This window comes from Barbus barbus (assembly GCF_936440315.1).
Source record: "Barbus barbus genome assembly, chromosome: 47".
NCBI lineage: Eukaryota > Metazoa > Chordata > Actinopteri > Cypriniformes > Cyprinidae > Barbus > Barbus barbus.
The window spans coordinates 18673169-18700634 of record NC_136725.1 but is presented as its reverse complement, the minus strand read 5'-3'; the positions used below and the strand labels follow the sequence as shown (position 1 = coordinate 18700634).

At 36.6% G+C, this 27466-nt stretch overlaps 1 protein-coding gene and 1 long non-coding RNA gene across 3 annotated transcripts in view; one reads left to right on the top strand and one right to left on the bottom strand.

Moving 5' to 3' along the window:
• Positions 1-27466, bottom strand: part of LOC306866153 — a 527798-nt gene that overhangs the window by 477266 nt on the left and 23066 nt on the right. The gene's annotated exons all lie outside the window — the stretch shown is intronic.
• LOC306865621 (calcium-binding protein 1-like) lies at positions 94-26185 on the top strand. Of its 2 annotated transcripts, XM_079410341.1 has the most exons (8): positions 12824-13189; positions 18202-18360; positions 20717-20747; positions 21291-21434; positions 22069-22178; positions 23220-23294; positions 23379-23451; positions 25121-26185. In XM_079410341.1, exons 1-8 carry the CDS (start codon positions 13061-13063, stop codon positions 25144-25146), a joined length of 747 nt encoding a protein of 248 aa, XP_079266467.1. In that variant the 5' UTR covers positions 12824-13060; the 3' UTR covers positions 25147-26185. The 2 variants fall into 2 exon arrangements, with proteins under 2 accessions (XP_079266466.1, XP_079266467.1); XM_079410340.1 differs by lacking the exons at positions 12824-13189; positions 18202-18360 and adding an exon at positions 94-768.

Sequence of the window (27466 nt, the reverse complement as noted above, 5' to 3'; positions counted from 1 at the left end):
GTGTGTGTGTGAGAGAGAGAGAGAGAGAGAGAGAGAGAGAGAGAGAGAGATTCACTTGTTAATGCTGAATTTTGGTGGCATCGCGCGCTCTATGGGGTCAAGAGGGACCGAACAAACTCCGCGCGAGCGACCTGTGCGATGCTCTCGCGCTCTATAAAGTCCTTCACTCAGCGTTCACCGGAGAGATTCCCACCTGCCCAACGACACGTTTAAATATTCCGCCTTTATTACTGAGATACCTGGCTCAACTACTTCCCGAGTCCGTGGGGGGTCAAAATGAGCTCCTCGCTCCCAAAAAGCGAATCTACTACATCCCTGATCAAAACCAACCGGAGAGTCCGCTTGGACCCCGCGAGCCACCGCAACGGGCACCGGCACACGGGAGGCGGCGGAGACTCGTGCTGGACCGAAGAGTGCGATGCCACCGCTCGGAGACCCCTGTGCCAACCAAAACACGGACGAAAAGCAGAGAGGCTCCAGAAGGATGGTTATTATCAGGAGGATGGACCGGAACACCGCAAACCGTCACGGCACCACCACACCATTGACCCTCCGGTCCAACTCCACGGGAATCCCCGCACCAGCCGCACACCCTCGCCGACTTCATCCCTCTCCAAGCGCTCGGAGCAAGCCGCGCTGTTCTTCGAAACGAAGGACAAGCGTCAAAGCCTCACCTCCTGTCCACCTTCAGCGCGTCAGCCCAGCAGCGCGTACAGCGGCGCGCTTGATGCAGACCTCCATCCCATAGTCAAATCAGTCTTTGGACAGGTAGGGTGACTATACTGTGATCTGCTACTAAGCTGATTCTTGTATCTAAAGTGACATGCTGTGCATTTTCGAAGTAGCCTACACTAATGATGCAGTATATCTACTCAAAAACATAATGGCAACAGATCACAATCAATACTTGATTGAGCTAGTTTCAATCAAAAAGTGAAACATTTAAAATGATTTTGATGGTTTTAAATTGTTCTATATTATGTTCTTCATCTCATGTGGTACATATACATATATAGCCTAACTGTCCATGCACCAGGACATCAAGGTTTTTAGAATAAAATATATCAAGAAGGGAAAATGAGACAAAATGGTGCAACAAATTATTATAATTATAGAAATAAAAATTAAAAATAGGAAAAAAAATATTACTAACATTATTATTGCAACAAATATATATTTAAAAAATAATATAAATATATATTTGAAAAAATAATATTGAAAAAATACATATATATAAATGAGGTCATAAAATTGTTAATTAAAAATTGTTTGAGCTATTATGTTGTCACACTGCTGTAGGGTATCAATCAACTAATCAACTGTGAATCAACATCGCTCTAATTTTCTAAACATGACAACAACAGCAGTGTAAAACAAATTGGCAAATTGGCAAACCATAGTTATTATTTATGCCTCGATGCATGCTGGGAAGACAGTGAATGGGACTGAACCATAAAACCATTGGATTCACTCAATAATCTCATTATTAAGAATTGTTCAGACAGAATGATTATACCCTTTGTATAAGAGTGTAGATATTATTCCAAATATGTTTATATTATGTTAACACAAATATGGCCACAGAACATATTATTATTGAAAATAAAATAATAAAAATAAATGAAACTCAACAGGTAGCCCACGGAGAATTAAACAGAAATCCAACCAAGTTTAAAAGTCTGTACAAGTCTTCTGGATTCTAGCTCTAGGGTTTGGATTTGTCTCAGACATTTAGGGCTGTACAAAGGCAAATAAAAAATGTAATGAGTTTTGAGTCACTTTATATAAAAGTGTCACTAAATGACTAATCATTTGTGAATGTTCTCGCTTATAACCTAATGCTGTCCAGCTGAATTATGGTTTATGACACTTCAGTGTGCATCACAGTGCCTCATGGAAGACGTTTTGAATGATGTGTAATTGGAGAGCATGTGTCTTTGGGGATATGATCTCTCTATGATCAGATAATGATGATAAAACTGAATTATGCATGAGGATTTGAGGATTAAAGTGAAACAGAAGTCTCAAAGATGTGCCAGGTTGAGGTCAGAGTTCACAGACAAAACAAAGCCTGCTGAGAAGTCAAATGCTTGATCTGACCCTACGCTGTCACATCTGAAGCCACAGCAATGTTAAATGACTGATGGATAACTGTTATGTATATAAATGAGAGGAGCTGCTTGGAACCGCATGGTGTAATCGGAGCATCATTTTTGAATCTCTGGTTATTTAGCTATTAACATATGAAATTATTTGAGATCTTTTGAGGCTTTTGATCTTTCTACTGAAATTTTGAATTTTATGACTTTTTCCATATGTTCTCATACAATGCAAACTAATGAAATAAGCAATGCATTGGACCATATTTCTACGTTGTGTGTTACACCTTTATCACCTATAACATGTTGATGCACCATCATTCTCTTCATCACAGTAATTTGATGCCATGTTCTCTTGCTGCTTTCTTTCTCTGAAGGACAATAACCAACCATCCTGCTAATGTGCCACAGAAATAACACCTCCAAATTCAGGTTACAGCTTCAACAGGTCAAAGACACAGAAAGGCACACGGTTATCTAGCTATCTAAATGAGGACATGGCACAGACTTAAACTCAGTTCATATAAAGTTAATTATATTTACAACAAACTAAAACTAACTTAAGCCTTAACCCTATACACCTACAAATGCAAATAAAAAAATTAACACTGCTCACGCACTTGGGTGGTCACACAGCGTTTTTGTTTTTCTTTCTAGTTTGTACTTAATACAGAACCATTAAAGGAACAAAGTAATGGTAAAAAAAAAAAAAAAGATGGGAGAAAAAATAGTATTTCAATGCTACTGTGTTCTCTCGCAAAAATGTTGTGTTCCCTGAAGAAACTTTGCATTTGCTCACAAATAATTTACGGTCTATCACAAAAAGTTTTGTGTTGGAAATAACATAGCCTATATCTCAGTGCTTTTACAAACGCAATAATTTTATGACAGACCGCAAATGTTTTGCAAGTGAATGCAGAGCTTCTCAGGGGAACACTATATAGTTTTGTAAGAGAATGCAAAGTATCTTGGGGAAACACAATACTTTTGCAAGAGAATGCAAAAGCATTGAAATAGAATTTTGTCCTCCTATCTCATATATCACCATGCCCTTTAGGGGCTCCGTATGAAGTACAATATAATAGAAATAAAAGTTGTAGTTTGCAAATTTTTATTAATAGCAATGTTTCTGGCTGGAGCATAATTTGTACTTTAAACGATAAATTATTTATATTTTATTCTGGTTTTGTCAGATTTAGCTGATTTCTGGAGACATTTTTGCCTCTGAAGCATAGTAAACAGCGAACACTCAATCACTCTAGCATTCCTTATATGCGGTTGAGATTTACTAAACCAATACCCTTACCCCACCCTCAAACCTGTTGGCATTATTAGATTTAATGCAAAACATGACTTGAGCCGTTTATTAGCATTGAAATTGCAAGCCAAATAGCCAATAGCACAAATAGCAACACTTCAAATGTCGATTTTCAAAGTTTCACTATATCTGAGCACATTTTCGAAAAAATTATAGCCCAAGCTGAACACACAAGCACACAAGATGCCTAAGTTTTTTTCTTACAGTCAGAAACTCAAGATTCAGTATTGCCAGGAACCAGGTTGAGTCGGTCCCAGTTTTGACACTTTTGCTCTGTTTCAAGCGCCTCCCAGGCATCATTAGTCTTTGGCTTGCAAATGTCACGCAGTCATTTTGTCACAACCCCTCAATGTAAGACCTGTGCAAAAGTTAAAAGTATGCACGTTTCTTGAAGGAAAATTCAGCCGTGACTGACGTGACACACGATTGCGAAGTCGTACAACATGTTCGCACACGCATGAGCTCGGCTTGCATCCAGAAAAGCCCTGCATCTTAATGCGAACGGAAACGCTGCTGTATTTATAGTGCCGCCGTGTCTATTTTTTCCTCATAGTGGATTGATATTCCTCAAATGCAATGTTTCATATTTCCTTATGTAACATCAAGGCCTGCATACAATCCCTACAGAAATCATTCTCTGCCAGCAGGCGCTAAATATAGCAGCTCAAGACCTGATTAGAGAGGAGAGGGGAAAGCTGTCTTTTGTGCTGGAGTGAAAAAATTCAAATCCATTAGCTACCTGACACGTGGGGTTTGAAACCGTGAAACTGAAGTGCAGATTCGAGCGTAGCTCATCACCCTGTCGAGACTGATCTAATGTACAAGATGATAGAACATATAGCCATGTTTGCACGTTAGTTTTAAAATGATCATCAGTGTTTGACTGATTGATATAAGTGTGATTTTAATTTTATAATCAATCAGGGCTTTAAATATGCAAGCACTGTGTCATATATAGCTACTCTTAAAAGAAGGTTTAAGGTTTAGTTTAGATTCATATCTTCTTAAAGAACAATTTAGATGCTGAAATAGGGAATGAATGAAGAAATTAGGGTTAAAGTAATGCAATGAATCACTTCAACATGAAAAAGTTTCTTTAGATATATATGGCTCTAAATTAAAATGTTTTAATCTTTCATCAACCTGAAAGAAAGTTTTATGTCTTAAAGTGTACATTCCTAATGAAATCCAAATGAGCTTAATTTAGCACCCTAAAATGGTTCTGCTATTGCCAAAAAACTCTATAATCTGAAGAATTTAAAAAACAATACATTTACAGAAATCATGAAAAACAGCACCAACAAATACTAAAAAAAAAAGATTTTAATTAAAAATGCACACATTTATTCAGAACAAACTTCAGCTTTATATACTTTCACAAAAACATGCTAAAAGTGTAAAAAACTGTAATTTTGTTCTATTTAGAAACACTTAAATTTGTTTTTAAGACATTTCTGGAAAAAAAAGAAACATTGGATCCTAAAATAGGAACTTTTATTATGGAATAAACAAAGAATAAGTTTAAAATCTGTAGACATGTTTTACAAAACCACCCCATTAAAGGTATTACACTTCTGCAAGAGGGTAAGAAAGGTCAAGTCACCTTTATTTATATAGCACTTTTAACAATACAGATTGTGTCAAAGCACTTAACAGTATCAAATTGGAGGATAGAGTGTCAGTAATGTATAATGATAAGATTAAACACTCAATTTTCAAAGGCATTTCATTATTGAATTCAGTTATGTCATTGTCTAGCTCAGTTTAGTTTAAATATTATCTGTGAAATCAAATTGACGATAATCGCTAGAAATAATACTCATGCACTCAAATAGCACAGTTCCGTTGCTGCGTTCAGGACAGGGAAAGCCATAATGTCACTGGAGCTGCCATGAGTATTATTGCCATTTTTCCTTTGATGAGATACCTAAAAACCAGCTTATAGGACGTGAGACATAAATAAATCTATGCTATATATGACATAAAACACAAACCGATCATGGCATTGCATATGCCCAAGGTATTATGAATCCAATTGAGAAAATGCTTGATTCCTTCCTGTTGATCAGATTATTTCAGGTCTACACCACTCTTTCCAAATCGATCAAAACTTCTTAAGATTGAAGTGTTTACATGCAGACTCATTAGTCCAATTGAGCCATCAATCCAATTATAAACTGATTATTTGGATGCATGCAAAACTGAAATCCTATAAACAATTTACTGAATTAGCATCATCTTTTTTTTTTTTTTTTTTTAGAGCAGATGTTTTAAACTACAAGCATATCATTCCACAACATCTCCATCTGGTCAGTTTCCCTTCGGATTCTTTTCAGCCGCTGTGTGTCGCAGAAGTCTTGTGCTTTGCTCACAATCTTCCTCTTACTCTCTCCCCTTTTCTTGAGGCAGAAGAGATTAATATCCTAACCGTGGCGTCACTTGATCTGACTTACGTTCACTAACAAGGAATTATGCCACTAACCCGCTTTTTTTGTGCTGCGTACATCAAAAGCACAATTTTGTGCATCATTGTTTTCACGGTGAGATTTGAGATCAATGCCTTTGCTCTGCCAGCAGGGGCTACCCGTCTCAGGCTCTCTGGCTCTGGCAGAGGCATACAGTTACTTCTTCTGACAAAATGACATTCTGTCATTCTTTGTCAAGTCGCTCACATCATTCCTCCCTGCTGGTGCCAAACTGGGATGGATGGATGGATGCAGGAGATGGAGGTGCAAGGAGGAAGGAAAAGGGGAAGCGTGAGAGACCTTTATGTATTGTGTAAGAAATATACAACACTCAGTGTTCAGAATCAGGTGATGCAGAACCACTTTAGCTCTGCCTCTCACTCACTTGGCTCCATTTGTGCTCATTCTTTGGGCTTTTTCCGGAGCATTCAGTCGCTCCCGCCCTCCCTCTCCAGCCCACTTGGGTCACATCGACCTTGCAAAGGGTCTGAGGAGGGGAGAGATAGAGAACAAGAGGGAGGGCGGACGGCAAACGGAGGGACAGTTAAAAGAACCGGGCTTAAATAGATGAGCAAAAGAGGATATGTGAATACAGGCTGTGTCGTAAATTCCACGTCATTTCTGTCTTCCTTACAATTTCAAAGTCCTGTGCTATTTATAGAAGCCAATGTGTGTGTGTGTGTGTGTGTGTGTGTGTGTGTTTTATTCACTCATGGATTGCAGGGGAGGAAATGCAGAATTTCTAAGCCTTTCTCAGTCTGCGTAATCGAGAGAGAGAGAGAGAGAGAGAGAGAATAGACCTTGAAATTCCATCCTCGGCACATCCCAGAGGAACATGTTATTGCTTTGAGCTTGATCTTTCATAGCTCAAGAGACTTTATCGAGTTCTCACTTATGTTTCATTACTCAGGAGAAATAAAAAAGGTGATTCTCACAAGATGCAGGTCACATTTCACTCCAAAAATAGGAAGAAAATGGTTTTATATATAAAATATAATAAAAACTATGATCAAATATAAAAAATATTCCATTCATATTCCAATATAACCATTCAGTCAAAGGTTCTTTAAAGAACCATCTCTTGCTGACCTTTTTATAACCTGAAGAACGCCACAAAGAACCTTTCGTGAAACAGAAAGGTTCTTTATGGAACCATTTAGACAAAAAGGTTCTTGGCATCGTGAAGCACCTTTATTTTTAAGAGTGTAGAATTAAGTATAAGTAAATATTGAGCATATGCAAAATTATGTGGATAGCAGTTCAGATCATTTGAACTGACAAAAATTCAAAAAGAAAACATGAAATCAATTAAAAATCTAAAATTAAAGATACAATGTGACAAAAAATTTAATGTCACAAAATGTTAATGCTCCTAAAAGTGTAGGTTGATTTTCATGCAACATTTATTTCTTTTTATATTCTTGACACATTTTGCAAGATTCATGGCAAAATAGTCAGAAATATAGCAGCTTATTCAGATCACTTGAACTTGCAAAAATTCATATTGAAATAACATTGTTAGATGTCTTCTGAAATCCAGAATTGGCACACGGGCAGTTCAAACTGCAAAAATGACAATGAATCGCACAGAAGTCATTTGATTTTATAGTGTTTTTGTCACACTTTTTTTTCATTTTTGTCCCTGCTCACTGGTATTGCATAGAAAAGAGCTAAGACATTTAGCTAAATTTCTTCTTTGGTGTTTTATGAGTTTGGAAAAAGCAAATGGTGACAGAATTATCAGTTAACCAAAAGGCCCCATTTGCTCTCCATTTAGTCTGTGAAATTCTTGCAATATTAAAGAAATTCCATTTGCGAATTTATTTTTCATACGGCATCAGAACATGTATTCAGGTGCTTTTGAACAAGCATTCATAAAAAAATGACTAAGAGCATCTATGTGTTTAGCACAAGTCTTCATAACACCAAAACAAAGCAGCACCTGAGGCGAGCACTTGACACTCGGGTACGGCAGGTGAGTGCGAAGGGTCGAGCGCAGAGGAAGATGGAGTGAAACCAGAGCTAATGAAGCGTTCAGATGGGGAAAAGAACAACACTTCTGAAGAGCTGTTACATTTTTGATGCTCTTAGAAGAACGTGAATGAGTATTTCAAGAGAAATGTCTAATTCTGAGTGTAAATCCAGCTCCCCTTTGAAAGCGAATAACCTATTCAATACTTCCCAACAGATCAGTGCTCACATTTCCTTCAGATACTGTAATAATCTGCCTTTCATTATTTATTTTTAAAGCTCATCTTTTCTTGTAAATGTTCCTAAGGTCAGGGTTGTTTCTTTGATCTTTGATCTCGGAGGACGGCTCCTGTCCAAGCATGTGTGTGTGTGATTTTGTAAGACAAAGCAGGAAGCTCAAATGCGGTCAGCGCGCTCGAGATGAACATGAACCTCTCTGATCATCTTCCTGTCTCTCTGGCTGCCTGTCGCCATGTCCACAGGATTATCCATGACCTCACATCTTCCTTAAAATGAAGAAGTACTTATTAACATTGCTGTCAGAATGATCCGTTTTGTGTGTGTGTGGCTCAAACGCTCGAGTTCCTGGAGCTCAAATGCAGAAGCGTGACGCCGGCAACTTCAAGGTCATGGGGTTTGTTTCTCTTACTGATCTGCTAAATGAAAGACGAGAGAGTACATGTCAGTCAATAGCAGACATTTAGCTGAAGAAACAAATGACATACAATGTTAATCATAGGAAGTCAACAAGATTGCAATATATTCTAAGATACATTTACTTATGAAGCAATGACATTACGTGTTCAGAAAAATCTATCAATAGTTTCTGTTTAAAACAAGAAAAATATCTGCTAATGGGGTAAGACAACTAATCTTCCTGTCAATGATTTTACGGCTATGTACTGACTGAAAAATTAGCATACTGTACATTATGTATTGTGTACGGCATACTAAAAATATGGTAAAAATTTGTAGTAAAAATAGTATCTGAAATAGCATATATATGCAACAATAAACAAGCTAAACATTAGTATATTACACACATCACATGACTTTGATCTTGCAAAATTAATACTATAATTCTGTATTTTTAGATCAGTTTTGTGTAAAATATAATACATTTCGATCAACCAAATAAATAATCATATTAGAGATGTTAAAATCACAGTCGAATATGATTATTAGTATTAAAACTATTAAAAATATTTGTCAAAAAGCTGAAATAAAATAAAGTAAAATGTAAAGAGTATATGAGAACGTAAACTAAGCAAAAATTAGAAATGTTGGCAATTAACTGAAATTTCAGTTTAAGTTGAAGCATGAAAATTACTAACGAAATAAATAAAAACTAAAGCTGAACTACAAATAACTAATAACAACAATGTATAATTATAGTAAAAAGCTTATTACAAAATTACTATAAATTAAATGAAAGCTGAAAATATACAAATAAAAGTTATTTCCAAATATTAATAAAAACTATAGAAGTAAATAATACTAAAATAGCACTAGATACAGCATCTTAATACTCTTTTATTCAGTTTAAATTACCACAGGTGTGGATTTTATGCAGATGAGACAAATAAAATGCAGTTATGATGACATTAAGGGGGCATTTCGGTAAACTCAGCATTTAGGGGGCAAGTCGACTGTATCAGATTGACACACTGTGATTCTGTCTATTGTATGTTTAATGCATGCAAAGCAGCTCTACAAAAAATAAAACAATATTTTTTGTGATTGGCTGAAACAGATGATGATGTCAGTGAAATGTACACGTACAGTAACACCAGCTAAACAGGTTGTGATGAACCCAGAGCACTAAATCAGAACTGTTTATTTAACCTCGACACACTCCTGTAAGCATTACAATAGTGGAAAGATGACTTAAATCACCATGTGCGGATGATTTATGCATACATGCACGCACAGTTATTGGTCTGAGCATGTATGGATATATGCGAGTGTGTGTGCATGTGTGCGAGTGTGTTTCTGTGCTGCTGATGCGTGTGCTCTTGCTGAGTTGATGTTATGAGAGCGGACGGCGCCTGGCTCTGATTTCTGATGTGTTCTGAAGTTCACAATGAGCCTCCGGTGAAGAGGCTGGCTTCAGCTAGATGAATCATCCTCACCGACAGAGAGAGAAAGAGAGAGAGAGATCAGCCATACATGAGTAAACCCAATAGAATGGCTGAGAATTAATGAGGGAAGTTAAATGTGCTTACAACAGAGATATTGATGATGCAGAGGAAAATTGATGTCTTCAGAGGTTGCTTTTTCATAGCTCAGGAGTTCTCATCGAACTGGTGCTTCTGGTGGATTAATCTAATTAGTTTAGAAACAAATTAAACAAATATTGACTTACAGAGATATAAAATGAAGGGGTAATCGAATTACATAAATAATTTAGTCTGTAAGGAGGTTGAAGCAAATTTTTTTAATGCATTTACTTGATATGTTCACTAACAATCACTTGCATCTTACTCACTAACCACCCACCCAGCATACAGCTTAACTAGTTGTTAAACACATCTAAATATTAGTGCCTACAAAAATTGTAGTTATTTTGAGTGTGAAAATTAGGTTTGTTATAGATTGCACCTTATTTACAAAACACAATTAATATTGTGCAATTATAGCCTGCAGAAAGTGGGCAGTAGTGATCCCAGCCTTGGTGATTCATCAAATAATGATCGCATGATGGATAGGAGCATTTTTTTATTGCTGAAAACACAAGTACAATAAGGAAATATATATAAAAAAGGGAATCCAAAGACCTGATGACTGTAAAAAAATAAAATAAAAATAAGATTTACATAAAATAACAAACAAAAACATAATCTTAATACCATACAAATGCCAGAATCTTTAGATAAATTAAATTTAAATCAACTTAAATAAAATAAAAAAATACACTCTCCTTCACTTTTCATTTTGTAAAACTCAAACATTTATAATGGGTTAACAAAGGCACTTAATTTTTTTTTTCTTTAAAAATATAAATGAACAAATAAATAAATAAAAACTGCATATGTACATCTTCAAGTAGTATACCAAATGTTGTCATAAACTCCAAAATTAACTGATTAACTGACTAATTAAAGATGCCAAATTATCTGAATTTTTAAGCCGATTATACATTTTAGACTTGTTCTAAGAGCATTAGAACAAGGCATATATCCAGATTTTGAAGATTTTAAAGAGTCAAATCACCTGCTTATGTTACAATAGTGGGTGTGTTTGTGCTCTTACTTGATTTGCATAAGTAATTTGCTATTATGCTGAAACAATGCATGTAACATATCCAAATAAACATCATTGAAATCCCCTCTCAGAGTTTGATTATGGAACACTTTGGCCGAAAACCGATAACTGGGTTAATTTTTGAAGCCGATAATGTAGTCTCAGCCTCAGACGCCACACCCACGGAACATTGGCTAAACGTCTGATGCCTATGGCACACTTCTCTGGAAACACTTCAGGAATGTCATCTGACTGGTTGAATTAAACCAGATTTCTGGGAGTCGCGTCTATTTTAGATCCGCCGGGAAACAAAGATGCCATGGCGCCAAACTCCCTCACGAAAGAAGAAAGCCGTCGTGTTTACAACTGTGACGATGAATGCTTATCAGGGTCAACTAAACGCTGGATTTTCAAAAGTATGTGAAATATTTAAAGTTCGCTGCATAGAATCTTTAAAATACATCCGAGAGTTTCACACACCTGTTTGTAATTGTGGCGAGCCCCGAGACGTGACGCTAAACGAAACGAACTATGATTGGTTGTCTGTCAAACGGCCTCATGGGCGGGCCTTGGCCAATGAAAGAGGACATATATTCCAGACCTTCAGCCGTCAGTCTGAAGGTCTGGCTACGCAAGACTACCGATAATGATATATTGGCAAATATTAAATATCAAGGATGATGCTTCAAATGTCATCAAACATCCAGTCCAATGGAAAACTATTAAAATAAAAATAAAAATGATGCATGCTAGCTTTATATAGACTATTTATGATCTTATCGTTTTGGCCAAAAGTCTCCATTTGCTCTCTATTTCATATCACTACTGTCTAGGAAATACATTCAAGATGTTAAAGGGATAGATAAACAAAAAAAAAAAAAGACAATTCTGTCATCATGCATACTGTAAACTGTGTGACTTCCTTTCTTCTATGGAAAATAAAGAAGGTATCTGGATGAATGCTGGAAACCCAACAGCTTTGATGACCATTGACTTCTATTGCATGGTCAAACACTAAGACATTTCTGAAAATAACTTCTATGTTCCACAGAAAAAATTTCATACAGATTGACATAGAGGTGAATAAATAATGCCAAAATAAATAAATTTTTGAGTGAGCTATCCCTTTCAAGAACTTTTTTTGTTTCTTATAAATATAATGATATGTGAAAAACAGACAGAGCGAGGTGAAAGTGGCCTAAACAGGAAACGAACAGGATCAGTGGGCAAGTGCCAGCTCAGCAGGTGAATTCTGGGAAGGGCTTCCTGTCCTCCCCTAATAACCTGCCGTGGCCTTCGAACGGTGTGCTGTGATTTGGCAGCCTTGGCGCATTCGAGCCCGGTGCGGCCCAACCTCACCTTTTCACATGCGGCTTGTGTGTTTCGCTGGCCGGTGTTTGATCTGAACGCTGGCCCTCATAGCTGGGCGGTACGACTACATGCCAAGTGTGTGTATTTTTAGCTCCATGGCCCCACATCCGTATGTGTGTAATTGACTGTGTTCGTACATGCACGCTCGCCAGTGTGTGTGTTTTTGGATTAGTGTCTTCAGCATCTTGCTCGGGGGAAGGTGATACGCTTGTCCGCGCGAGCCTCTTTGTCTGTTTTCGCTTTGTCTGGATGGACGACTTTAAAACTGAGCAGCTGAGAGTGAGGGAGAGAGAGAAAGAGGGAGGGAAGTGAGTGAAAGAGAGAGTGGGGAAAAAGAAGGGAGGGTAAAAGGGAGAGAGAGAGAGAGTGCCAGCAAGTGAACAAGCAATCTTGGCTTTTCTCTTCTGAGCAGCCCTTCACACTGAGACACATATCTCCGTTTTCTGATCCCTCCATCCACTTCTTCACTCCTCCCTTCCTGTCACCCTGACATCCTGCATCACCACCCCTGGATCATCTACATCCTTTCTGTAAAATCCATCTTTCCTAGAAGATAAGCCTGCAGACCTCATCTCACCATCCGTAATCCATGCATGGAGACATGTGGACCCTCGCACACGCGCGCAAGCGGCTGCATTGACTCTCAAGCGCGTATAATTAGCAGAAGGGACTTTACTATGGGAAACTGTGTTAAATCGCCGCTTAAGAATTTCTCCAAGAAGGTAAGATGCTCTGTCTGATAGCTGAGAGTGTGTGTGTGGCATACAGACTCAACCCGGACTTGGACTGTGTTGCATTGACTGTCAGAGACGAGTTTAATAGCCATGCTCTGAATTCCTCTACACAACTGTATACAGTATCATCATGGTAATTCTCAAAGAACACTCTGGACTGAGTGAACCTCATCAAATTGTTGAATTTAGAGTTTGTGCATGCTAGTGTAGACAACTAGCTGTTGTATTTTGCTTGAAAACCTAATGAAACCAAGCAAAAACATTAGTATAAATGGATTTGTCCTGCATCAGGATGTTGGGTGTTTGGTTGCTATCTTTGACCTTGGAAATGGTGTATGTTAATACGTTTAATGATATCCTAGATCACACTGCTTTAATGTACTTGCATTGAATGAGAGTAAACCGTAAAGTTCTTGACAATGACGTTTGAAGTAGCTTCTGAAAGTTCTGAAAGTCCTCTGAAGTACTTCCCAATCATCTCTAGATGACTTGGGATGTATGCGCTCAAGGATTAGCGCTGGTGCCTGCTAAGAGCTTTTCTCCCAATGTGCCCAATGGCACAGGGTTCTTCAGAAGAACGTACAAGCTGGCACCTTACAGCCTTGGCAACAGATGGAGTGTGAAGGTCAAGTGCAAATAGAAAGGGGATGTCTGCAAAGATACATATGTGCATGCATCATGCTGCCATTACATTATAAAGGCTTTACCAATAATAGCATAGAAGATTAGGCTCATGGCAAGATTCAGTATACAAGGCAAAATGAAACCGCTAATGTGTGTTTGTAAGTGTATACCTCAATTTTACCCACCAGTCGGATGCAGATTACTTTAGCTGCATGTGGTAGGACAGGATAACGGGAACAGAAGAGAGGGGGAAAAGAAGCTCTAATGCAAGAATATGATACTTTAAGTCAATAAAATCAATTTGATGTCAATGTAAAAAATAGTTTTACTTACGTAATCTGTATTTGCATGTAAATCAAGATATTCAGTTAGAAAAAAGTGGGACTTTGGTTATTTAGAAACTGATTGGATCGTAAAAAGTGAGCGAGTCAGATGGCTGGTGGAGAGGAGTTGAACAAATAAGGGATTCGTGAAAGGAAAGTTGTTTCAGAGGCAGAGCAAGTTTTTATATTTTGATGAAAGATTACAATTGCTGCATCCCAATTTGCCCTATATATAGTATGGGTTAAAAGTATGTATTCTCACATTGTGAAAGAAAAGTTTACACTTTTGAGTGTGTTGCAGAAGAGAGGCAAGTATATTTTCTTTATCTATATTTATCTATATTTTCTTTTATTTAAGCTTCATTTATTATTTTAATAGATTTAGTTAACAATAAAATATTACTCAACAACTTAGAGAGAAAAGTATTGGAGAGAAAAGAAGTGGCACATTGATCTGCCAGTCGTGGATATTTTTGCATAATGATAAATTTGTAAGTTAATGGCCAAATATCTTTATGAAAGTTCACAATGCAGTTGCAGATGACATAAGTATTTTTCATCAGATTAGATGCTGTTTATTAATCACTCAAACTCCTTTATTTAAAGCTCTCTACTGTATGTCTCAGACATACAACATGTTTGTAGTTTTTTTTAAATTACATTTTAATTGTGTTTGTAGTTTGTACCGCATCCAAAGCGCAATGGGTTGTGGGCAATATTAGCCATTAGGGTGTGGATGGATCTGCGCTTCAAATTTTCACCGGAAATGGTAAAATATGCGCTACCTTTGGGATACTCATTTCAATAGCTTTACTATAGCTCAAATGGTAGAGCATGGCACTAGCAACGCCAAGATCATGGGTTCGATTCCCAGGGAAAGCAAGAGCTGATAAAATGTAAAACTGTAACTTGAATGCAATGTAAGTCGCTTTGGATAAAAGCGTCTGCTAAATGCATAAATGTAAATGCAATATACTACAATTTGGGGCAAACTTGAATAGTATTTAGGATAAATAGTATGCAAACTGGGACACAGCAAAATTTTTTTTTTTTCCTTGGATATATATGTAAAACGGATTTAATTTCATTATTTCTATTTTCCTTTTTTTTAAGATTTAACACAATTTTCAGCATTTTTTGCCTTTATTTTGATCGGACAGTTAGTTGACAGGAAGTGAAGTGAGAGAGAGAGAGGGTATGGGATCAGGAAACATCCACAAGCCAGGATTCGAACTCGGGACACCCGAAATGCAATTGCACTATATGTCGCCATGCTGTCCACGAAGATATTGGCGCCAAAGGTTTTGATTTCATGTTGACTTAAAGGTCATATGCTAAATTGGGGATTTACTTTTTAAATTTTCACTCAGAAATTGCTAGTAAATTTCACTAATAATTAGAAAGAAATGGCAAGTAATGTTGAATTAAACATGAAAATTTCAAAGTAGAAAGAGTGAAACAGTGTTTTATTGTCCAACATACTCCAGTAATCTTCTAATAATCATTTACAGTGTACTACTATCTAACTGGAATAGGCTACCTAAATAATTTAAATAATTTGAGCCATAATTTATAACTATAAATGCAAATGTTTATGGTTATAAACATTTATATATATATTTCATATCTGTTTAGTTGACGTCAGTCTTCTCTTTAATTAACCCATGGGTCTGTGTTTAATTGGAGAGATGCTCTTTATGTGTTTGTGAGTTGTGTGCTCTTCACCTTCTCTGCCTGTCTGCTAATTGGTCATTATAATGTGCTGGCTGACTGGTTTCATTCTTATCCTGATTAGCCCTCTGCTAAACATGAGCAGTTGTACGTTCTCAAAACATACTAGCCTTTTAGGTTATTTGAGCATCTACTCTCATAATGACGTTGGTTAACCCACATCTTCAACCTTCAATGATCAAAATGCCAAAGATAGTGAGTTTCATTTGTGAGAACAAGCCGAGAACCACTTGGATTTGCTTTTAAAACCGGTTTAAGCGCAGCGTGATCATTTGTTTTCATGGCAGCAATCAAATGGCATAGTATTGCTGCAGTGCGCCGCGAGTATGAAAGGGGATGAATTATTCAGTTTGAATGATATCTGATCTTAAAGGTTCTGTCAGTTGCTGAGAGGGAAGAGAGAATAGAGGGCAAAGTATAGCTCGATGTGATTTACCCAAGTAGGACATGTTCCTGGCTCAACAGCCCTTGTTGGACTCGGAACAACATCCCTGTCAAACAACCATCACCCTAATGGTGCATTTCATATAAATTCGGATGTGGGCTATTGTGACCCGATATCTCTGGCTTCTGAATATATAGCATGCAGTTGTCTGGTGCTTGATATTAGAACCAGAAAAATTGAGGTAAATTTATGGAACTTTGACTCATTGATGCATTTTATTGTTTAAAAGTAAAAGTTGATTAGTAACTCTTTGGGTGCCACTATGTTCACGCCATACTTAAAAAATCTTTAAAAAATCTTAAAATCTAATATCTTAAAAAAATAGGATTAAATGAATGTTGTGGTGTAATTTAGTTTTTTTTACACATTTTGTGCACTAGATGATAAAGCTTAATACTCATTTAGCGAATTTATGAGGAGACAGTCTTGTGTGACCAAACTACATTTTCCATCATCCTCCTTGGCAGCACAAGAACGCTAATGGTGTGTTTACGAGTTAGGAAGTCATAATTATGCCATCAGATGCGTTGAAATCACTTTGGGTGGAGCAAGATGATCATCACCTTTTCTAGAAACATATAACAAGAATTTTTAACTCTACTTCTACTAAATGATGAATAAAGAATTTGCTTTTGGTTTGCTTTTGCTTTATGTTTTATTCAATTTATGAAGGTGCTGTAAATTGAATCATTACATATTCTATCATAATTGTACAGTACTATTATGTTTGGTACATGCAACTTAGCTAGTCTTATAGTAAATAAGAAAACAATAATTCCATTCATTTCAACAAATTCACCAGACACTGTATTTATTGCGTCCACCATATGTGACCCTGCACCACAAAACCAGTCTTAAGTCGCTGTATTTGTAGCAATAGCCAAAACTACTTTGTATGCGTCAAAATTATTGATTTTTTATTTATGCTGAAAATCATTAAGACATTAAGTAAAGATCATGTTCCATGAAGATATTTTGTAAATTTCCTACTGTAAATATATCACAACATATTTTTTTGATTAGTAATATGCATTGCTAAGAACTTCATTGGGACAACTTTAAAAGTGATTTTCTCAGTATTTCGATTTTTTTGCTGCCTTGGATTCCAGATTTTCAAATAGTTGTATCTCGGCCAAATATTGTACAATCTTAACAAACCATACACCAATGGAAAGAGCTTATTTATTCAGCTCTCAGATGTTCTATAAATCTCAATTTCGAAAAATTGACACTTATGACTGGTTTTTGTGGTCCATGGTCATATATTTTCTCACTGACACACCACCAATTTGCAAAAAAAAAAAAAAACACAGGGCTTAAAGAAAGTAAAGTTTGTGTAATTATGACTTTGTGGTGGCGTTCAACTCATAAAAATGATCTTTCTAACATGATTTGAAAGCACCGTTAAAAAACATCAAACACTGATTACACACCTACTGTGCTTCCTCTTTTTCCTTTATGTTGCATCGGTGGTAAATAAACCTTCCTGTGTTAGTCAGGAAGCGAAACGGAGAGAGAATGAAACATGAAACTGTCAAGAGAATCAATTTTATTCCAACTATAATCACTCGTAAATAGGACCTTCCCAGGAGGACCTGAATGGAAGAATGCTGATCCAGAAACATTTTGTACTCGGGTTAATTACATTAAGCACAAAGTCTGAAGGTAGAGCTCAGCTTTGTTTTCTCACTGTCTGATGTAGAAGCACGTAACAGAAAGAGCCAATCGATTGACCTGACGGCTGACTGAATTGACTGACTGACTCGTCCATCCAATGTGTCCGGCAGACGTCCGTGTAGTTTCTAATTGTGTCTTTACCTCACGTTCCCTCTTCGCTTACTTGTTTGGGACTGCTGGGACATGACGGCCACACTCAGGACCGGAAGCGCAGCTACAAAGCAGTGCAGTCATGTGATGAAGGGGTGATGTCTGGAGAGGCCCTCGCGGCCTTGGCTCAGAACTCAACATACATGCACAATGTGCTCGGGCCTGCCTGCATCTTCCTCCGCAAGGGCTTCGCTGAGAGCCGGAAGGCTGTACGTAAGTCTGGACATGCACATCTACACACACATGCCAATGCAAAAACAAGCTCTTGTGAGTGGAAATTTCACAATTCAGGGCTATAAACTACATGCATTGAATATTATATTATGCAGGGGATAAAGTTCAGTTATCTTCACTGAATGTAGTCTTGTATTATCCCGAAAGAGTTTATTTTACAGTATTGACTGGCTGACTTTACATTTTCAAACAAAAACAATAGACATTTAATTATTGATTTAAATTGAAATTTATATGAAATTTGGTATAAAGATTCTACATACAGTTTATACAAATATATTACAGTATTTGACATTGCTTTTCTTGTGGTGTGACATTCTATGCTATCTATTTTAAACTTTTTTTTTTTTTTGCAATTCTTGTATAATTCTTTATACAGCTTTTATTAACTCACTGAGAGATTACATGTACTTAAATTGTAGATATTTGTCACTCCGCAGGACAGTTTAAAATGTACTAATAAAGGCAAAAAGTGTTTTAAATTATGACAAATATGACTTAATGAATCTTGCACTGCATTTCAGCAGCAGCATTTCCCTGCTGTTGAATCTTGAGCAGCGCAGCAAAAGAAATAATTTTTTCCTGAGCTGTGAATGTGATGCAATATCACATAGTCTGTACTGAATGTGATGAATATATACTTACAGATAATGGCAAGAAAGAAATCTCTCTTTATTGATTTGTCTTCACGGGATGCAGTCATAAACAAACTTGACCATTGTAGTATAATTCATAAATGAATGAAACAAATGGTTCTTTTTAGTGAATCAAAAAAGTGTAGTCTACTTAACAAACAAGTGACTCTTATGAGCCGGTTCTTTTTAATGAATCAAAAACATAGAGCACAACCAATGTAGTCTAATTCACATTCGACTGACTGTTATGTGCTGGTTCTTTGTAATGAATCAAAAACATTTAGCACAGCCAATGTAGTCTGATTCCTGAACAAGTGACTCTAATGAGCCGGTTCTTTTGAATGAATCAAAAACTTTTAGCACAGCCAATGTAGTCTGATACTTGAACAAGTGACTCTTATGAATTGGTTCTTTTTAATTAATCAAAAACATACAGAGTGACCAGGGTAGTCTGTAGACTGTTATGAGCTGGTCCTTAATAGTCAATCGAAAACATACAGCACGATCAATGTAGTCTGATTCCTGAACCAATGACTCTTATGAGCCGGTTCTTTTTAATGAATTAAAAACATAGAGCACAACCAATGTAGTCTGATTCACATTCGACTGACTGTTATGTGCTGGCTCTTTGTAATGAATCAAAAACATTTAGCACAGCCAATGTAGTCTGATTCCTGAACCAGTGACTCTTATGAACTGGATCTTTTTAATGAATCAAAAACATATAGCATGACCAATGTAGTCTGATTCCTGAACAAGTGACTGTGATTAGCTGATACTTTTTCACAAATCAAACATATATAGTGCGGCCAGTGTGGTCAATGTAGTCTGATTCCTGAACCAGTGACTCTTATGAGCCGGTTCTTTTTAATGAATTTAAAAAAATGTAGCACAACCAATGTAGTCTGATTCACAATCGCCTGACTGTTATGAGCTGGTTCTTTTTAGTCAATCAAAAACATATATTGTGACCAATGTAGTCTGATTCTTGAATGAGTGTCTCTTATGAAATGGTTCTTTTTAGTGAATCGAAAATATACAATGTAATCCCTGTTTTTAATGAATTAAAAATACAACATGACCAGGGTAATATACTATATACTGAAGCACTGATACACTTTCAAGGCTGTTCTTCTCAAATGCAGACATTTTGCAGATGGCCATAAAGAAGCAGGGCTACGTGCTTGGGTTTATATACGAACTGCAGGGATCTGCCTTTATTAGCCTCTGCAGGGGTCTTGGGCCAGGCTCACGTGATTGAGTTCTTCTGCAGGAGCTCAGAGAGTGTTTGGAGGTGAGCCCTGCATGCGCTCGTGTTCGAGGAGATGTGCGAGCAGGGAATGCTGGGATCAAAGAAACTAGCGGCTTGAGCTGATTATGAGAGATCAATCCTGAGTTTATATGTGCTGTTCCAAATGACTTAATCCAAGTGGGAAGATCGAATTTAAAAACCAGACGTTAATTCCTTTAGAGGCAGGGGAGAAAACCCCTGAAAAGGTTGGGTGTATTAGTTTACACGTGCCATTGTGATCCTAATGTTGTAATGAGTTTCTTCTCTCTAGCAGGAAATAGTGCTTAGAAATGACTGTATTCTTCTTCAGAGGAGGAGAACGCCAGCTGACTTGTGTCATTAATGGAACAAAATTGCACAAATTAGCATGGATTGTCGGTGATTACTTTGTTTATTTTGTTGCAGAACAGAGAGCTGAGACCAGAGGAAATGGATGGTAAGTTCTACTTCAGTATCAGTTTCCACAAAAATATTAAACAGCATAACTTTTTCCAACATTGACAGCAATCACGTATGTTTCTGAACAGCAAATCAGCAAATTAGAATGATTTCTGAAGGATCATGTGACACTTAAGACTGAAAATTCATATGTCTTATAAACAGAAGCCATACATAGTAAACATGCAGTGTTTCTGATATCAAACTAAACTGAACTAGAGTCTGCAGAATGCTTAAGTGTTTTGATCACATGTAATTTCCAGCACACTAGAATATAATGTGTCAATTGTTCCATTTTAATTTAAAGAGCTTTTATTTTATTGTGAATAGAAAAGGTTTGGGATGACGTATTCAGTTGCAAGTGTTTTGGTCATTCAGAGATGCATTGTTGTGCTTTGTAAGTGCTTTGTAATTGTCTTCAAAATTGTTTTGAAAGCAGAGCGCATGAGAGAAACATAATTGTACTATAAAATATTCTCTTTTCATTATCTCTAACTCGCTCTGTCCTCTGTTTTTCCTGACCTGATTTCTATCTTTACAGAGCTACGAGAAGCCTTCAAAGAGTTTGATAAAGACAAAGACGGCTTCATTGGCTGCAAAGACCTGGGGAACTGCATGAGAACCATGGGATACATGCCCACTGAGATGGAGCTCATCGAACTGAGTCAGCAGATCAACATGAACTGTACGCAACAATAAATCAACATGTTTTGTTCAACATTTATTTAGAAATTTAGGTTATATAGGGCTCTGTTTAGTGCTGTCTACATACACTCTTTAAAATAAGTGAAGTGAAGTGACATACTGCCAAGTATGGTGACCCATACTCGGAATTCGTGCTCTGCATTTAACCCATCCAACGTGCACACACACAGCAGTGAACACACACACACAGCAGAGAACACACACACACAGCAGTGAACACACACCCGGAGCAGTGGGCAGCCATTTATGCTGCGGCGCCCGGGGAGCAGTTGGGGGTTCGGTGCCTTGCTCAAGGGCACCTCAGTCGTGGTATTGAGGGTGGAGAGAGTGCTGGACATTCACTCCCCCCACCTACAATTCCTGCCAGCCCGAGACTCGAACCCGCAACCTTTGGATTACGAGTCTTGACTCTCTAAACATTAGGCCACAACTTACCACGAAATAAGGAGGTTTTCACAGTGATAGAAGAACATAGAAGAACATTTTAATAATCTAAATAACTTTTTGTGCAATGGAATGGTTCTATGGATGTTGAAGGTTCATCATGGAACCAAAGATGACAATAAAGAACCTTTGTGGAAGTTCACTAACAGCTTGTGTCCTTTGTCTTATAGTGGGAGGACATGTGGACTTTGAGGACTTTGTGGAGTTGATGGGCCCCAAACTTCTGGCTGAGACGGCAGATATGATCGGAGTAAAGGAATTGAGAGACGCTTTCAAAGAGGTGAGGTAGGCCTGCACAATTTGTGGAAAAAAGCAAATTGTGTTTTTTTTCTGATATATTTTTCTTGAAATTTAAAATGCAATTTAAAAAAATGAAATGGCATAAAAAAAATGATTATTATAAAAATGACTTAAAAAAACTAAAGAAAAATATTACAATTGTACTATTTTACTGTAAAGTAAATTATTGAGAATTTAAGAAAAATAGTATCACCATCATTTTATTTTACATCACAACTGTAAAATTACAATACTAATAAAACACACAGCACATACAGTTATTTAATATAATCACAGCCTTTACGATTAGGTAATTGCACTAAGCCATATTGCCATTTAAATTTTATTTAAATTAGTAGCAGTGCTTTTAAAAAGGTGAGGTGCAATTTTTCTGATAATGTAAAATGTACTTTAAAATGTGATTTTTTGTTTTTTTTAAATCTGATTTTTAAAAAGAATCTACGTTTGTTTGTAGGCCTGCACAATTTGGCCAAAGTAAAATAATAATAATAATAATGTTATTATTTTATTATTATTACTAAATAAAATATAAAAATAGTAAAAAAACAATATTACTAAAGAATAAGAAATATTACTACTGAAATATTTTGCTGTAAAATGATTATTAATAATAATAATTGTAAAATTACAATACTGATAAAACATGCAGTGCATATATTTATGTATATATTTATTTATTTAACACACAACATTTGTGATTTGATAATTATACTACAAAATCTAAGCCATATCACAATTTTGATTTGATTTCAATTAACAATACAGCACTAGAGTGAGAGGTGCCAGGTGACGCCACACAGAACAAAAACAGCACACAAATAAAACGGCAAAAAATAAGATGTAAATATGGATGAGGAAGTAACATTAGACACAGAACAGTTGCTCTCAGCTTAAATGCACATTTCACTTCGCATTCCTTGTAAAACTAGTAAAATTGCCCAAAATTGTCATGAAGAGCAGGAAAGTATGCTCGAATACATTTAAACCTCTTACAGCTCTTCTTTTGTTCCCTTTCTCTCAGTTCGACACCAATGGAGACGGTCAGATCAGTACAGCAGAGCTAAGAGAGGCCATGAAGAAACTGCTGGGCCAGCAGGTGCTGTTGTTTACTTTGCTGAAAAGCTTTTATAGCTCTCATCCAATTCCCCTTTCATCCTTCTATTGATTCTTATTCCCTCAGGTGGGTCACAGAGATCTGGAGGACATTCTGCGGGACATCGATTTAAACGGAGACGGGCACGTGGACTTTGAAGGTGAGCCACCTTGTGTTTGCTATGCTAATTAGTAATGCTAATTTCCCTGCCGCAGTGTTTTTATTGCTGTGCTAGGTGTAGAGAACCGGTTTATGTGGCATGGGAGAAAATGATTGTAGTGATCTGTCTACAATAATCCAAAAAATGTTACATTCACGTTCCCTTCCGTGTCTCTTGTCCATATTTTGGAATGTGCAGTAAAATTTTATTATAGAAAGCAATAATTGCAAGGTTTAATCCCAAATTTAATTAGATTTTTGTTCTCATTTTGATCTCAAAGTTATTAAAGTAGCAATCAACCTTTTGAAAAGTACATTTCTTGAGGGAAAACGGATTTTCTTGGCTCTTTTGGAGGGAAAAATACATAGACGTACTCTAGTGTTGACAGCGCAAGCTCTTCAGTTTTACCAGAACATTTATTGAAAGTAATTGCAAAAACGGTTCTGTAAGAAAAAGTGGAAAATTACTTTTTATGGAAGAAACCTTGACTAACAAAAGTGGATTTAAGAAAAAAAATGCAATGCAAAATACAGAATATGACAAAAAGGACTGAGACAAATGATCCCTATTTTTGGATCCATTATTATTTATTTTGCTCCCTCTTGCTGTGTCACACAGTTTAGCTGCTATTGAATCTCATCCTCGTGAAGGCGGTAAAGTGACAGTAGTAGAGCTGTCAACCAGATTATCTCTTAACCACGGGATTATTTCACCTCTCAGATTAACCACACTCAAAAAGAGCATGAAAACAGCAAGGACAAAAATAGCTAGCACTGTTATTCTTGCTGATGACTGGAGGTGTGACAGTGGAACGTCCTCTTGTTGTATTTGGAGTTCAGGCTAACTTTGACACATCCGAGATTTGTTTTTTTTTTTCATGATTTTTTTCCCACGTTATTTATAAAGCAAGAATTTTTAGAGCAGCGGTTCCCAAACGATGGGCTGCAACCCAAAACTGGGTCACAGACAGCAGAGAAAAATGATGGCAAATGCAAAAATAATACCACACTAATAATATAATTATGCATACTTTGGATAGCAAATGATATGCTCTAAAAGGGAGAAAAATGTGTTGTTGTTCATGGCAAAAGCATACACACACACAGACACAGGATACAGTCCTTAAAAAATTGCATCCTAGAAATTTTCTGTAATTGGGTGCAATAAATATACTGACATAAGTGCATAAATTGTGATAGCGTGTTGTAAAATCTGGATCCTTAAGCAAAACCAGTGGGGAAGCACTTTTATATTGTTTTATTTATTTATTTGCTTATGTATGTATCAATGTATGTAATGAAATTTTGGACATGGACATTACAATTGCATTGGACAAACCATATGCATTTGCTTATATTCAGAATTATTTATATGCATAAGCAATAGAGCAAAGGCAACATGATCAGACAATATCCCAGTGTTTTGTTCTTAGCCATTGTTTAAATCCTCTCTTAAAAACATTGCCATCAGTCTCTAATTTTAAATTAGTAAGTAAAGCATTCCAGAGTTTTGGCCCCTTTGCAGAGAAAGCAGACTGACCAAAAGAGGTCTTATACTTTGGAACGAGACAGTCGCCACTAATAATGGCCTATGAGAGCTCTGGCACTTACAGGCTAATTTAGATAACTGACTGTTTAAATAAAACAATTTCCGGTCTTTCTTCTATCAGAGTTTGTGCGAATGATGTCCCGCTAGAGGAAAGGTGGACAAACCATGTCATAAACTGGATCTCCTGTGCTCCAGCATAGACAGAGGAGGATGGAGGAGAGGAAAGATCAGGAGGAAACGGAAGGAGCCTCACAAGAGGAACTTCTGGAACATGACTTCTGACCTCAAAGCACATAAGAAAGAACTGCACTATAACCCTCCATAACAGCTTTCATGAAGCCCAGAAGCCAACAGCGGGAATGAGAGGACGACTCTGATTCTAATACTGTGATCTCTGAAATATATTTGTGTAACGGGGTTTTTTACCCAATATAAAGCCTGCGAAGGGTCTTATGCAAAAAATATGCCCCGAGAGCAACCAATCAAAACAGCAACTGATCAAACAACTCAAGTATTAAAAAATTCACTACTTTAATTTACTGGCATCTCACACCTACTTTGTTACAGTAGCAGAGCATCAGACGAATTGCAATAACATTGCTGTTTCATATTTAAGCTATTTATTAATATTTGTAAAATATAGAAAGATGAGTGTGTATAGTTTCCCTTTAAAAGGCTCTGGCTGTTTTACAGTAGCCTATGATAGATTATTACTCACAAATATTTTATTTTATATATCAATGTACTGGGAAATGCTGGAAACTTTGCTATCAATCATTTGCTATTATTGTACAATACATCGGACCTATGCACTACTGTATACTTGGACATATTTTTGACATGTAGAGAAAGATTTGCCATAAAAAACAAACATTAAATAGCCCTCGTTTGCACACTGTCTTGCATGAATGCTAGTGCTGATACAATTGAGTCAACACAGCCGAGTAGCCTACACTTGTGTAGGTCTGTCATGTTCTGTCATGTTGTAAGCTTAGTTAGCAGTCCTACAAGCATCTTTGACCTTAATACAATATTTGAGATGTACTTTGTGTGATTGAATGTGTGAGAGAGAGAGGTTGGATTGGATTTCTTGTATCGTATTTCAAGTTTGTCATACCTGAGTTATTCTATGCATGCCAAAACAACTTTTTGTAGAACGCAGCTTTCATTAAAGAGTTGTGCAATCAAACTGTTTCTGATTTGATCTTATTAAAACACCAAGACTAATTTGTCAATAATAAAGCAATTGTACACATATACCTTATTTAAGATAAGAACGACTTCTGGTGTCATTTGCGTTCAGTTATTTTAGCTCTAGCCTACAAAAATAGTCCCTTATGCTGCTTGATTTGCAAACTGGTTTTTCATTTAATTTTAATGTATTATCACATTCATAAATAAAATGTATTATCACATTCATAAACAGTTTAACTATTTACTGCACTTTGTTATTGTTCTAGTAGCTAATTTGACCTATAGTGTCTACTGAAACGGAAGTTTCACACATTTACAGAAAAAGGCTTATGTTCTTCTGTCAAAATAATTTGGAAATTTGATTTCAAGTGCAATTGACTAGTTAAGAGTCACGTGTTTGTGTTCCCTGCATGACACACAGTAGAGTTCCAGCTCCAGCATCTGGCCACAGGTGGTTCTGCAGTAGTACATTTCAACCGTTGGACTTAACAGTGTTATTTGGGAGAAGCAACTAAGCATTTAATTGATAAATGTCAACTCATTTAATCATTATGTAAAAGCATTTAATTTATAAAGGTTTATAAATCACTCTCTGTGATAGGAACACAACAAACCATATTCAGGAGGCCAGACTGGGACATTAAGGCCTGGTTTCACATACGAGGTTTAGACTAAGCCAGGATTAGGCCATAGTTCAATTAGGACATTTAAGTGATTTTTATAAACGTGCTTAGAAAAAAACATTACTGGTGTGCATCTTGAGACAAAACAGAGGCACTGATATATTTTAAGATCAGTCAGTGCGAGTTTCTTTCAGTTAAAACAACTCAGACTTACATTTTAATCTAGGACTAGGCTTAAGCCTTGTCTGTGAAACCGGGGGTAAAAGTTTGTAAAGACAAATTTGCTGTAGAAACATTTGAGATGGTAAAGAATTGGATGAACACCCTAAACGCCCTTTTTACACACACGCTCTAGATGATTTAATTTGTCTACCAAAAGTGCACACATGTATCACAGTCATTTTTGTGTCATGAACATTTCCATCACATCGCAAATTAGTGTTTAATAACGTTCTGTGGCGAAAATGATATATTTTTTAGCATATTTAGAACTAAATTAAGGCTAATTTCAAAGCTGACATTTAATGCATACACCAAATTAATTAACATTTTCACACCTTTTGCACCGTTTGTCAAATTAAAGCTAGGTTGGAAATGACGCACAACATACTCACAAGAGACTTTTTTTTTTACTATTTACTTTTTTTGTT